Source organism: Mesoplodon mirus (genome assembly GCF_964341445.2).
Source record: "Mesoplodon mirus genome assembly, chromosome: 18".
Taxonomy (NCBI): Eukaryota; Metazoa; Chordata; class Mammalia; order Artiodactyla; family Ziphiidae; genus Mesoplodon; species Mesoplodon mirus.
In genome coordinates, this window is record NC_138994.1 from 55,066,285 (window position 1) to 55,079,563 (window position 13,279).

Below are 13,279 nucleotides of genomic sequence, written 5' to 3' on the forward strand. Positions count from 1 at the left end.
GACACAGGTATTGTGTTCCTGGATGAACAGTTCTTCCCAGATTATTACAATATGAATGTAATTCCTTTAAAATATCTATGAGATTTGAGGATTAAGAATGAGGTAGAATTTTAAATGATTATACATTTCACTAGAAAGTACAATAGCTAAGAAAATATTGAAAGGAAAGAAAACTGAGAGGGGCTTGAATTAACAGATATGTTAACACATAACAACAGTGCAGTAATTTAAACGGGTGTTCAAAAATCAGCAGTCACATCACTTTAAGAGAAACAGATTGATAAAGAAGTATCACAAACTAATAGAAGAAAGAGTAAATCATTTAAGAAATGAGGCTGGGAAATGAATTAAGTTGGGTCTTCATCTTAACGCCAAACCACAAGATGCCAAAATAAGTTCTAACTATCAACATATTTAAGAATTGAGAGGAAACTTGCACAAGCCTCTTAGATAGCCTCATCCACCAGAGGGCAGACAGCAGAATCAAGAAGAACTACAGTCCAGCCTATGGAACAAAAAACCACATTCACAGAAAGATAGACAAGATGAAAAGGCAGAGGGCTATGTACCAGATGAAGGAACAAAAGAAAACCCCAGAAAAACAACTAAATGAAGTGGAGATGGGCAACCTTCCAGAAAAAGAATTCAGAATAACGATAGTGAAGATGATCCAGGACCTCGGACAAAGAATGGAGGCAAAGATGGAGAAGATGCAAGAAATGTTTAACAAAGACCGAGAAGAATTAAAGAACAAACAAACAGAGATGAACAATATAATAACTGAAATAAAAAATACAGTAGAAGGAATCAATAGCAGAATAACTGAGGCAGAAGAACGGATAAGTGACCTGGAAGACAGAATGGTGGATTCACTGCTGCAGAACAGAATAAAGAAAAAAGAATGAAAAGAAATGAAGACAGCCTAAGAGACCTCTGGGACAACATTAAACGCAACAACATTTGCATTATAGGGGTCCCAGAAGGAGAAGAGAGAGAGGAAGGACACGAGAAAATATTTGAAGAGATTATAGTCGAAAACTTCCCTAACATGGGAAAGGAAATAGCCACCCAGGTCCAGGAAGTGCAGAGAGCCCCATACAGGATACACCCAAGGAGAAACATGCCAAGACACATAGTAATCAAATTGGCAAAAATTAAAGATAAAGAAAAATTATTGAAAGCAGCAAGGGAAAAACAACAAATAACATACAAGGGAACTCTCAGAATGTTAACAGCTGATTTCTCAGCAGAAAGTCTACAAGCCAGAAGGGAGTAGCATGACATATTTAAAGTGATGAAAGGGAAGAATCTACAACCCAGATTACTCTACATGGCAAGGATCTCATTCAGATTTGATAGAGAAATCAAAAGCTTTACAGACAAGCAAAAGCTAAGAGAATTCAGCACCACCAAACCAGCACCACCAAACAACAAATGCTAAAGGAGCTTCTCTAAGTGGGAAACATGAGAAGACAAGGACCTACAAAAACAAACCCAAAACAATTAAGAAAATGGTCATAGGAACATACATATTGATAATTACCTTAAACGTGAATGGATTAAATGCTCCAACCAAAAGACACAGGCTTGCTGAATGGATACAAAAACAAGACCTATACATATGCTGTCTATAAGAGACCCACTTCAGACTTAAGGACGCATACAGACTGAAAGTGAGGGGATGGAAAAAGATATTCCATGCAAATGGAAATCAAAAGAAAGCTGGAGTAGCAATACTCATATCACACAAAATAGACTTTAAAATGAAGAATGTTACAATAGACAAGGAAGGACACTACATAATGATCAAGGGATCAATCCAGGAAGAAGATATGACAATTATAAATATATATGCACCCAACATAGGAGCACCTGAATACATAAGGCAACTGCTAACAGCTATAAAAGAGGAAATTGACAGTAATACAGTCATAGTGGGGGACTTTAACACCTCACTTACACCAATGGACAGATCATCCAAAATGAAAATAAATAAGGAAACAGAAGCTTTAAGTGACACAATAGACCAGATAGATTTAATTGATGTTTATAGGGCATTCCATCCAAAAACAGCAGATAACACTTTCTTCTCAAGTGTGCATGGAACATTCTCCAGGATAGATCACATCTTGGGTCACAATTCAAGCCTCAGTAAATTTAAGAAAATTGAAATCATATCAAGCATCTTTTCTGACCACAACGCCAGGAGATTAGAAATGAATTACAGGGAAAAAAAATGTAAAAAACACAAACACATGAAGGCTAAACAATATGTTACTAAATAACCAAGAGATCACTGAAGAAATCAAAGAGGAAATCAAAAGATACTTAGAGACAAATGACAATGAAAACATGATGATCCAAAACCTATGGGATGCAGCAAAAGCAGTTCTAAGAGGGAAATTTATAGCAATACAAGCCTCAAGAAACAAAAATCTCAAATAAACAATCTAACCTTACACCTAAAGGAACTAGACAAAGAAGAACAAACAAAACCCAAAGTTAGCAGAAGGAAAGAAATCATAAAGATCAGAGCAGAAATAAGTGAAATAGAAACAAAGAAAACAATAGCAAATATCAATAAAACTAAAAGCTGGTTCTTTGAGAAGATAAACAAAATTGATAAACCATTAGCCAGACTCATCAAGAAAAAGAGGGAGGGGCCTCCCTGGTGGCGCAGTGGTTGAGAGTCCGCCTGCCGATGCAGGGGATACGGGTTCGTGCCCCGGTCTGGGAGGATCCCATATGCCGCGGAGCGGCTGGGCCCGTGAGCCATGGCCGCTGGGCCTGTGCATCCGGAGCCTGTGCTCCGCAACGGGAGAGGCCACAACAGTGAGAGGCCCGCATACCGCAAAAAAAAAAAAAAAAAAAAAAAGAGGGAGAGGACTCAAATCAATAAAATTAGAAATAAAGGAGAAGTTACAACAGCTACTGCAGAAATACAAAGCATCCTAAGAGACTACTACAAGCAACTCTATGCCAATAAAATGGACAACCTGGAAGAAATGGACAAATTCTTAGAAAGGTAAAACCTTCCAAGACTGAACCAGGAAGAAATAGAAAATATGGACAGACCAATCACAAGTAATGAAATTGAAACTGTGATTGAAAATCTTCCAACAAACAGAAGTCCAGAACCAGATGGCTTCAGAGGTGAATTCTATCAAACATTTAGAGAAGAGCTAACTCATCTTTTTCAAACTCTTACAAAAAATTGCAGAGGAAGGAACATTCCCAAATTCATTCTATGAGGCCACCATCACCCTGATACCAAAACCAGAAAAAGATACTACAAAAAAAGAAAATTACAGACCAATATCATGATGAATATAGATGCAAAAGTCCTCAGCAAAATACTAGGAAACAGAATCCAACAACACATTGAAAGGATCATACACCATGATCAAGTGGGATTTATCCCAGGGATGCAAGGATTCTTCAGTATACGCAACTCAATCAATGTGATACACCATATTAACAAATTGAAGAATAAAAACTATGTGATCATCTCAATAGATGCAGAAAAAGCTTTCAACAAAATTCAACACCCATTTATGATAAAAACTCTCCAGAAAGTGGGCATAGAGGGAACCTACCTCAACATAATAAAGGCCATATACGACAAACCCACAGCAGACATCATTCTCAATGGTGAAAAACTGAAAACATTTCCTCTAAGATCAGGAACAAGACAAGGTTGTCCACTCTCACCACTATTATTCAGCATAGTTTTGGAAGTCCTAGCCATGGCAATCAGAGAAGAAGAAGAAATAAAAGGAATACAGATTGGAAAAGAAGAAGTATAACTGTCACTGTTTGCAGATGGCATGGTACTGTACATAGCGAATCCTAAAGATGTCACCAGAAAACTACAAGAGCTAATCAATGAATTTGGTAAAGTTGCAGGATACAAAATTAATGCACAGAAATCTCTTGCATTCCTATACACTAATGATGAAAAATCTGAAAGAGAAATTAAGGAAACACTTCCATTTACCATTGCAACAAAAAGAATAAAATACCTAGGAATAAACCTACCTAGGGAGACAAAAGACCTGTATGCAGAAAACTATAAGACACTGATGAAAGAAATTAAAGATGATACCAACAGGGACTTCCCTGGTGGTACAGTGGTTGAGAATCCACCTGCCAATGCAGGGGACATGGGTTCAAGCCCTGGTCCAGGAAGATCCCACATGACACGGAGCAACTAAGTCTGTGTGCCGTGACTACTGAGCCTGCGCTCTAGAGCCCGCGAGCCACAACTACTGAAGCCCGCATGCCTAGAGCCCGTGCTCCGCAACAAGAGAAGCCACTGCAGTGAGAAGCATGCACAGTGCAATGAAGAGTAGCCCCCACTTGCTGCAACTAGAGAAAGCCCGCTGCAGCAACAAAGACCCGATGCAGCCAAAAGTAAATAAAGAAATAAAATAAATTTATAAAAAAAAAAAAAAAAAAAAAAGATGATACCAACAGATGGAGAGATATACCATGTTCTTGGATTGGAGGAATCAATATTGTGAACATGACTATACTACCCAAAGCAATCTACAGATTCAATGCAATCCCTATCAAATTACCAGTGGCATCTTTTACAGAACGAGAACAAAAAATCTTAAAATTTGTATGGAGACACAAAGGATCCCGAATAGCCAAAGCAGTCTTGAGGGAAAAAAACAGAGCTGGAGGAATCAGACTCCCTGACTTCAGACTATACTACAAAGCTACAGTAATCAAGACAATATGGTACTGGCACAAAAACAGAAATATAGATCAATGGAACAGGATAGAAAGCCCAGAGATAAACCCACGCAGCTATGGTCAACTAATCTGTGACACAGGAGGCAAGGATATACAATGGAGAAAAGACAGTCTCTTCAGTAAGTGGTGCTGGGAAAACTGGACAGCTACATGTAAAAGAATGAAATTAGAACACTCCCTAACACCATACACAGAAACGCAAAATGGATCAGAGACTTAAATGTTAAGACCAGACACTATAAAACTCTTAGAGGAAAACATAGGAAGAACACTCTTTGACCTAAATCACAGCAAGATCTTTTTTGATCTACCTCCTAGAATAATGGAAATAAAAAGAAAAATAAACAAATGCGACCTAATGAAACTTAAAACCTTTATAAAGCAAAGGAAACTACAAACAACATGAAATGACAACCCACAGAATGGGAGAAAATATTTGCAAACAAATCAGTGCACAAAGGATTATCTCCAAAATATATAAACAGCTCACGCAGCTCAGTATTAAAAAAAAAACCAACCCAATCCAAAAATGGGCAGAAGACCTAAATAGACATTTCTCCAAAGAAGACATACAGATGGCCAAGAAGCACATGAAAAGCTGCTCAACATCACTAATCATTAGAGAAATGCAAACCAAAACTACAGTGAAGTATCACGTCACACCGGTTAGAATGGGCATCATCAGAAAATCTACTAACAACAAATGCTGGAGAGGGTGTAGAGAAAAGGAAACCCTCTTGCACTGTTGGTTGGAATGTAAATTGATACAGCCACTATGGAGAACAGTATGGAGCTTCCTTAAAAAACTAAAAATAGAATCACCATATGACCCAGCAGTCCCACTACTGGGCATATACCCAGAGAAAAGCATAATTCAAAAAGACACATGCACCCCATTGTTCATTGCAGCACCATTTACAATAGCCAGGTCATGGAAGCAACCTAAATGCCCATCAACAGACAAATGGATAAAGAAGTTGTGATACATATATACAATGGAATATTACTCAGCCATAAAAAGGAACAAAATTGGGTCATTTGTAGAGACGTGGTTGGACCTAGAGACTGTCATACAGAGTGAAGTAAGTCAGAAAGAGAAAAACAAATATTGTATATTAATGCATATATGTGGAACCTAGAAAAATGGTACAGATGAACTGGTTTGCAGAGCAGAAGTTGAGACACAGATGTAGAGAACAAACGTATGGACAACAAGGGGGGAAAGCGGTGGGGGGAGGGAGGGTGGTGGTGTGATGAATTGGGAGATTGGGATTGATATATATACACTAATATGTATAAAATGGATAACTAATAAGAACCTGCTGTATAAAAAAATAAAATTCAAAAAAAATTGAAGGGCTTCCCTGGTGGCGCAGTGGTTGAGAATCTGTCTGCCAATGCAGGGGACACGGGTTTGAGCCCCGGTCCGGGAGGATCCCACATGCCATGGAGCAGCTGGGCCCATGCGCCACAACTACTGAGCCTGCGCGTCTGGAGCCTGTGCTTCACAACGGGAGAGGCCGCGATAGTGAGAGGCCCGCGCACCGCGATGAAGAGTGGCCCCCACTCGCCGCAACTAGAGAAAGCCCTTGCACAGAAACGAAGACCCAACACAGCCATAAATAAAAACAAATAAATTTAAAAATAATAAATAAAAAAAAAAATTGAATATAAAGACTGAGACCGTTTAAAAAAGAAAAGGAAGAATAATATTTAGTTGCTTTGTGAGTGAGTAAGGACTTATGAAGCAAAAAAGTGACCAATGGAAACAAAGGAAATGGTGAACAGGTTTGACCATGTAATACTTCAAAATCTCTACTTAAAAAAAAATAAATAAAAGATAGGTTATAAAGAAAAAACTTAAGTATGCTTGCAGCAGATATGAGAAAAGAGTAGTATATCATGAAGAATTCTTACAGATTAATAAGAAAAATGGATCAACAGTAACATGCCGGTCATACTAAGAAAGAATATGTTTTTAAGAGTTCACTAATAAATTCAAAGAAGTTCAAACTGAAAGAATAGTAAGAAAATATATTCAACTATCAAATTGGCAAAGATATTTTTTAAAAAATTCAGTGTTGATGTCTTCGGAATTGTGAACAGGGCAGCTTTTCTAGAAAGCAGTTTTGACATGGATATCAATAACCTTATGGATGTTTATAGCTTTTGGAATCATAATTCCACTTTTTAGAATTTATCCTAAGAAATTAATGTTCATATGTTTATCATAGCAGTATTTTTTATTTAGGTTTTTTTAATTCAGGTATATCTTATCAGTAAAGTGCCCAAATTTTAAAGAACAGCTTGATTAAGTTTTACATGTGCATACACCACAAAACCATCTCCCAGGTCAAGATACAGGACATTTCCAGCATCCGGAAGGGTCCTCTCAGTCAGTACCTGTCTTCACCAAGAGTAACCAGTATTATGATCTCTGCTGCCATAGATTTATTTTGAACTTCACATAACATTATTTATAATAGCAAAAAATTGAAACAGTCGAAAAGTAAATAATGAAGAACTGACTACTTTGTTGGATCTCCATATGATGAAATAATATGAAGCCATTAAAAACGTTTTTGGTATGGAATTTCAGTTTGGGAAGATGAAAAAGTTCTGGAGATGGATGGTGGCGATGGTTGCACAAGAGTGTGAATGTACTTAATGCCCCTGAACTGTAAACTTTAAAATGGCAGATTTTATGTTAGGTATATTTTAACATAATTAAAAAATGTTTTGGGTACTCTAGGTGAAGTTATATAGAGGAATTTTTGCATTATTTTTGTATCTTTTTGTAAGTCTGAAGTTATTTCAAAATAAAAAGTTATAAAATGTCTTTGGAGAATTTTTATTGTTGAGTAAATCTCAGTATAATATATAGTGAAAAAAATATTCAGATCATACTACATATATAGCATAACCCTAATTTTTTGTGGAGGAGTTGGGATGGGTTATGTGTGTGTATACACACACGTGAATATACATTATCTTTGCATAGATTTGAAAGCCTATGGAGAGATCAAGTGATACACCAATATATTGATATCAGTTTCATTATTGTGATACTTTCCTTTTACCAAACTTCCTGTGATTACCCACATATTCCTTTTACAATTAGAATAAAGCAAGAAAGATTTTAACTAGAAGTTATTAAAAGGGAGAAAAATAAGGACTTCCCTGGTGGCGCAGTGGTTAAGAATCCACCTGCCAATGCACGGGACACTGGTTCGAGCCCTGATCTGGGAAGATCCCACATGCCACGGAGCAGCTAAGCCTGTGTGCCACAACTACTGAGGCCACGTGCCACAACTACTGAGGCCCATGTGCCTACAGCCCGTGCTCCACAACAAGAGAAGCCACCGTAATGAGAAGCCCACGCACCGCAACGAAGAGTAGCCCCCGCTCGCCACAACCAGAGAAAAGCCTGCGCACAGCAACGAAGACCCAACACAGCCAAAAAAATAAAATAAATTTATTTTTTTTTAATGGGAGAAAAATAAAACTTTTCAAAAATTGGCTTAATGACTTTGAAGATTACTTTCTTTAAGGGTTGTTCTCTTTCTTCATCTCTATCTTCAGTCATATATTTGCCAAGTCTCTTTTCTCCAGGTCTGATTCTAGGTAATGGTCTTTATCTTTTACCATTTTTCCCCCAACCTTTTATTTTAAAATAATTGTTGATGTAAGTTTCATGGACCATCTGTGCTAATAGTGTATTTTTTCCCCCAGGTATTGAATTGAAACACCTTTGTTTGGAATACATGACTCCATGGCTGTCAAATCTAGTACGTTTTTGTAAGCACAATGATGATGCCAAAAGACAAAGAGTTACTGCGATTCTTGATAAGCTGATAACAATGACTATAAACGAGAAACAGATGTATCCATCTATTCAAGCAAAAATATGGGGGAGCCTTGGGCAGGTATTGAGTTTGCTCAAATATTTATCTAGTACCTCCTTGGTGCAGATGTTTATCTGATACCCACGTTGTACAAAGCACTAAGCTAGGGATATAGCTGTAGAAAAGACAGTCCCCTCTTTCAAAAAGCATGCAGACACCCACCTAATTCTTGATCTGCTTCAGAATTGAAGAAGTCTAATGCACGTCTCAGAGCCAGAGAAACACTAATTATTTTAGCACTCTTCTCCATGGCATAATTACAGTCATCCCACAGAATTCTCAGTGTGTAGAACCCACAGGTGCTGAGGGCCAACTGTACTATGCCATTTTTTATGTAAGGGACTTGAGCATCCCGGGAATTTGGTATCTGCAGGGAGTCCTGGAACTAATCTCCAAGGATACCAAGGGACGGCTGCATGTAGAATTTAACTGTAAAAATCTGATGTTGTTTCTAATAAATAGTGCATTAGAGTGTATTCTAGTACCCTGTATACCATAGGTGTCAGTAAATGTTTGCTAATGATGTTATTTGGGCCACCTGCTCTCACTTCTAGTACCAGCATAAGAATGCCAGTATTAAAATAGTATAATGTAACTATTTTTTATCTGACAAGAATTATGCTACCATTTCTTCAAGATAATCATTGAAGGAGGCGATACCTTTACTCAATGCTGTGAATCCTCCAAATAATTTTAAATGACCTTGGAGCCATTTTTGTAGCTCTACAAAACATCTCAGTACTTGATGTCATTCCTGTATTTTAAAATAATTGTACTTTATACTGCTCGTACATTACTGTCTTAGAAGAGAACAGAGGTGCTTTAAGAGTGAGTGAAAATAGGACTTCCCTGGTGGCGCAGTGGTTAAGAATCCACCTGCCAATGCAGGGGACGCGGGTTCGATCCCTGGTCTGGGAAGATCCCACATGCCGTGGAGCAGCTAAGCCTGTGCGCCACAACTACTGAGCCTGCGCTCTAGAGCCCACCAGCCCCAACTGCTGAAGCCTGCGCACCTAGATGTCGTGCTTCACAGCAAGAGAAGCCACCGCAATGAGAAGCCCGCACACTGCAACGAAGAGTGGCCCCTGCTCACCGCAACTAGAGAAAGCCTGCCTGTGCGCAGCAACGAAGACCCAACGCAGCCAAATAAATAAATAAATAAAATAAAATAGTAAAAAAAAAAAAAAAAAGAGTGAGTGAAAATAATATATGTAGAGATTTTAAATTTTTGAATGCTGGTCTCTAAAGGAATTGAGGGAATATTCTCATCCTTTCCTGGATATTTTATGATAAATTATATTTATTGACAGGTCTCTAAATAAAACCTAGTATTTTGGAGGCCTCAGGTAAAATAGAATTTTCATGTTGATTGGGCTACTCCTTGAACTATTTTTAAGTGAAAAATTAAGTTGGCAGAATGGCTAAAACATAAGTTATCTTTCCCTCTTCCACTAGATTACAGACCTCCTTGATGTTGTACTAGACAGTTTCATCAAAACCAGTGCAACGGGTGGCTTGGGATCAATAAAAGCTGAGGTGATGGCAGATACTGCTGTAGCTTTGGCTTCTGGAAATGTGAAATTAGTTTCAAGCAAGGTAATCCCTTTTCCTTTGCCTTCTGGGCTATGGCTTGATGTATCTGTTTTTATTATCAGAAGGTTTTTTGTTTTATAACAAGTCATTTTTAACTGAAATCTTTTGTGATAAAACTTTTTAACTCCCGTGTTTTTTAAAATTCTGCTTCTTTACAGGTTATTGGAAGGATGTGCAAAATAATTGACAAGACATGCTTATCTCCAACTCCTACTTTAGAGCAACATCTTATGTGGGACGATATTGCTATTCTAGCACGCTACATGCTGATGCTGTCCTTCAACAATTCCCTTGATGTGGCAGCTCATCTCCCCTACCTCTTCCACGTCGTTACTTTCTTAGTAGCCACAGGGCCACTCTCCCTTAGAGCTTCCACACATGGATTGGTCATTAATATCATTCACTCTCTGTGTACTTGTTCTCAGCTTCATTTTAGTGGTAAGTTCCAGGAAAGCAATTTGTGTTTCACCAGTTCCTTTCTCCATTTTACACCACTTGACTGGCATAGATTACCTTATTATTTATTACGGTACCTTAATACCAAGCTGCTTAATCAAGCCTATGTTAATGATATGAAATATAATCAAATCAAAAAGAAAAAGAATGAATTACTTCCATTCCATCTCAAGCCATGGCAAAGATGTTCTGTGCACGTTTGTCATGTAGACTCTCGTAGTTATCACATAAGCTAAAGGCTCAGCACCGGTTGACAGTGTTGCTTTAGTAGCACGAATTTGTACGTAAAGGGAGCTAAGTAACGAGCATTACGCTCATGTATCCAGAGGGTTGGTTTAGGGAGCATTGTTATGTAATTTTGATATGATATTCAAATTATCTAAATTCAAAATGAAATACGGCACTTTAGAATTAAAAAAATTGTATCTTTAAAGTCTTTACTTGTTCCTTTTTTCTTTTACAGAAGAGACCAAGCAAGTTTTGAGACTCAGTTTGACAGAGTTCTCATTACCCAAATTTTACCTGCTGTTTGGCATCAGCAAAGTCAAGTCAGCTGCTGTCATTGCCTTCCGCTCCAGCTACCGGGACAGGTCATTCTCTCCTGGCTCCTATGAGAGGGAGACTTTTGCTTTGACATCCTTGGAAACAGTCACAGAAGCTTTGTTGGAGATCATGGAGGTATAGAAGGCAAAATGATAAGAAACTAAGCTCATTTTAAAAAATCCACTGGTACTGTATAGAAGAAATACTGGTTTAATTCTGCTATTTTGCACTTAATGCTTAAATAAAAACACTCCCATGGAATGTGTTTATTGGTAATATATATGTCACTTATTTAGTGCCATTATAATAAACACTTTTTAATGTTTCTGTAAACATTTATATACATAAATATATTCAGAGTATCTTTTTTTTAGGCATGTATGAGAGATATTCCAACATGCAAGTGGCTGGACCAGTGGACAGAACTAGCTCAAAGGTACGTCCCAAATACATGTAAGTTGCAAAAGTACGTGTACTGTTGAAAAGATAGATACTATTGCGTAATCAATATTTTAATTATTTAATATATATAAACACAAAGGTTTTCATAAGCTCTTTGGATCTTTAAATCGCAGATTTGCATTCCAATATAATCCATCCCTGCAACCAAGAGCTCTTGTTGTCTTTGGCTGTATTAGCAAACGAGTGTCTCATGGGCAGATAAAGCAGATTATCCGTATTCTCAGCAAGGTACCTCCTCCTCTCCTCCCAACTATTTGTTGCTCCCAAGTTGTAAAGTATATCTTGAAGTTTTCTAAGGGACATTTAAATTTGAATTTAATAAAATATCTTGTATGTTGCTTATTGAATCTTTAAAAAATGGGTTTTGATTATTTTTTTATTGTAATTCTTTGAAGTGAAGAAACCTCTCTCTAGAGAACATATCTTAAAAAGAAAATTAAGTATTTCTTTTGGTAGAAGGTACTCTTAATATTTTATTTATTATTATTATTTTTTTTATTTATTTTTTTTTTGCGATACACGGGCCTCTCACTGTTGTGGCCTCTCCCGTTGCGGAGCACAGGCTCCAGACGCGCAGGCTCAGCGGCCATGGCTCACGGGCCCAGCCACTCTGTGGCATGTGGGATCTTCCCGGACCGGGGCACGAACCCACATCCCCTGCATCGGCAGGCGGACTCTCAGCCACTGCGCCACCAGGGAAGCCCTTAATATTTTATTATAAGCATTTAACTAGATGGTAAGACTAGCCTTATATAAAATTATATAATTTGTAATTACCTATAATAATGCCTGACTTCTTATATTAGAATATAATATAGAAATATTTTAAAATAAGAACCCAAATGTGCTTTGAGCTAGCTACCAAAATCACCACAGCACTGGAAATAATTCTCACACTTTTTAAATAAGAAATTGTTCCTGAAATAATTCTGAGATTCAGTTTAGGAGTTAATGTTTTATTTCAATGAAAGTAAAATAAAGAATTCTGTTTCCCTAAAAGGCGCTTGAGAGTTGCTTAAAAGGACCTGATACTTACAACAGTCAAGTTCTGATAGAAGCTACCGTAATAGCACTAACCAAATTACAACCACTTCTTAATAAGGTAATTACTGTGTAGAAAATGAGTGCATTCATTTTGGGTATCAGTGTTAAATGTAATTTTCTTTCAGAATTCAGAAAATAAGATGGATTGAGAAGGTATAAGGAAAGAGCTATAGTTAAAGTAGACCTTCCTGCCTTAAGATTTAGTTGTTGGAAGTATTTACGTTAGAGGAAGGATAAGTACGGGCAGTACGTTCTCAAATGCTTGCGTGCTGTCTCATCAGTGCTGAAGGACAGATGGGCATATATTCTTAATTCTTTTGTCCAGTAAGTAAGAATTGAGCATCTGCTATGTGCCAGGTACTGTTTTAGGTACTAGAGAGATACAACTGAACAAAGCCAATAAAATTATCTGCCTTCGTGGAACTTTCATTCTAGGGTGAATGTGGAAGTTGAGGAGTGGCTAGATAATAAAGCAATTAAAATACATGATATATTAATTGGTGACCATTATTGTG

General features: G+C 37.5%; 1 protein-coding gene across 6 annotated transcripts in view; it reads left to right on the forward strand.

The window, feature by feature from the left end:
- The window catches only part of NF1 (neurofibromin 1), a 259,294-nt gene that overhangs the window by 214,048 nt on the left and 31,967 nt on the right, over positions 1 to 13,279 (forward strand). For all 6 annotated transcript variants that reach the window (XR_014291882.1, XM_082603382.1, XM_082603380.1 and 3 more), the window contains 7 exons: positions 8,494 to 8,687; positions 10,122 to 10,262; positions 10,418 to 10,697; positions 11,179 to 11,393; positions 11,633 to 11,694; positions 11,834 to 11,948; positions 12,721 to 12,822. Coding sequence is in view for 5 of the 6 variants with exons in the window: in XM_082603382.1 (XP_082459508.1) it covers positions 8,494 to 8,687; positions 10,122 to 10,262; positions 10,418 to 10,697; positions 11,179 to 11,393; positions 11,633 to 11,694; positions 11,834 to 11,948; positions 12,721 to 12,822 (1,109 nt within the window). In the remaining variant the exon portion in view is untranslated. The remainder of the gene's footprint in view (positions 1 to 8,493; positions 8,688 to 10,121; positions 10,263 to 10,417; positions 10,698 to 11,178; positions 11,394 to 11,632; positions 11,695 to 11,833; positions 11,949 to 12,720; positions 12,823 to 13,279) is intronic.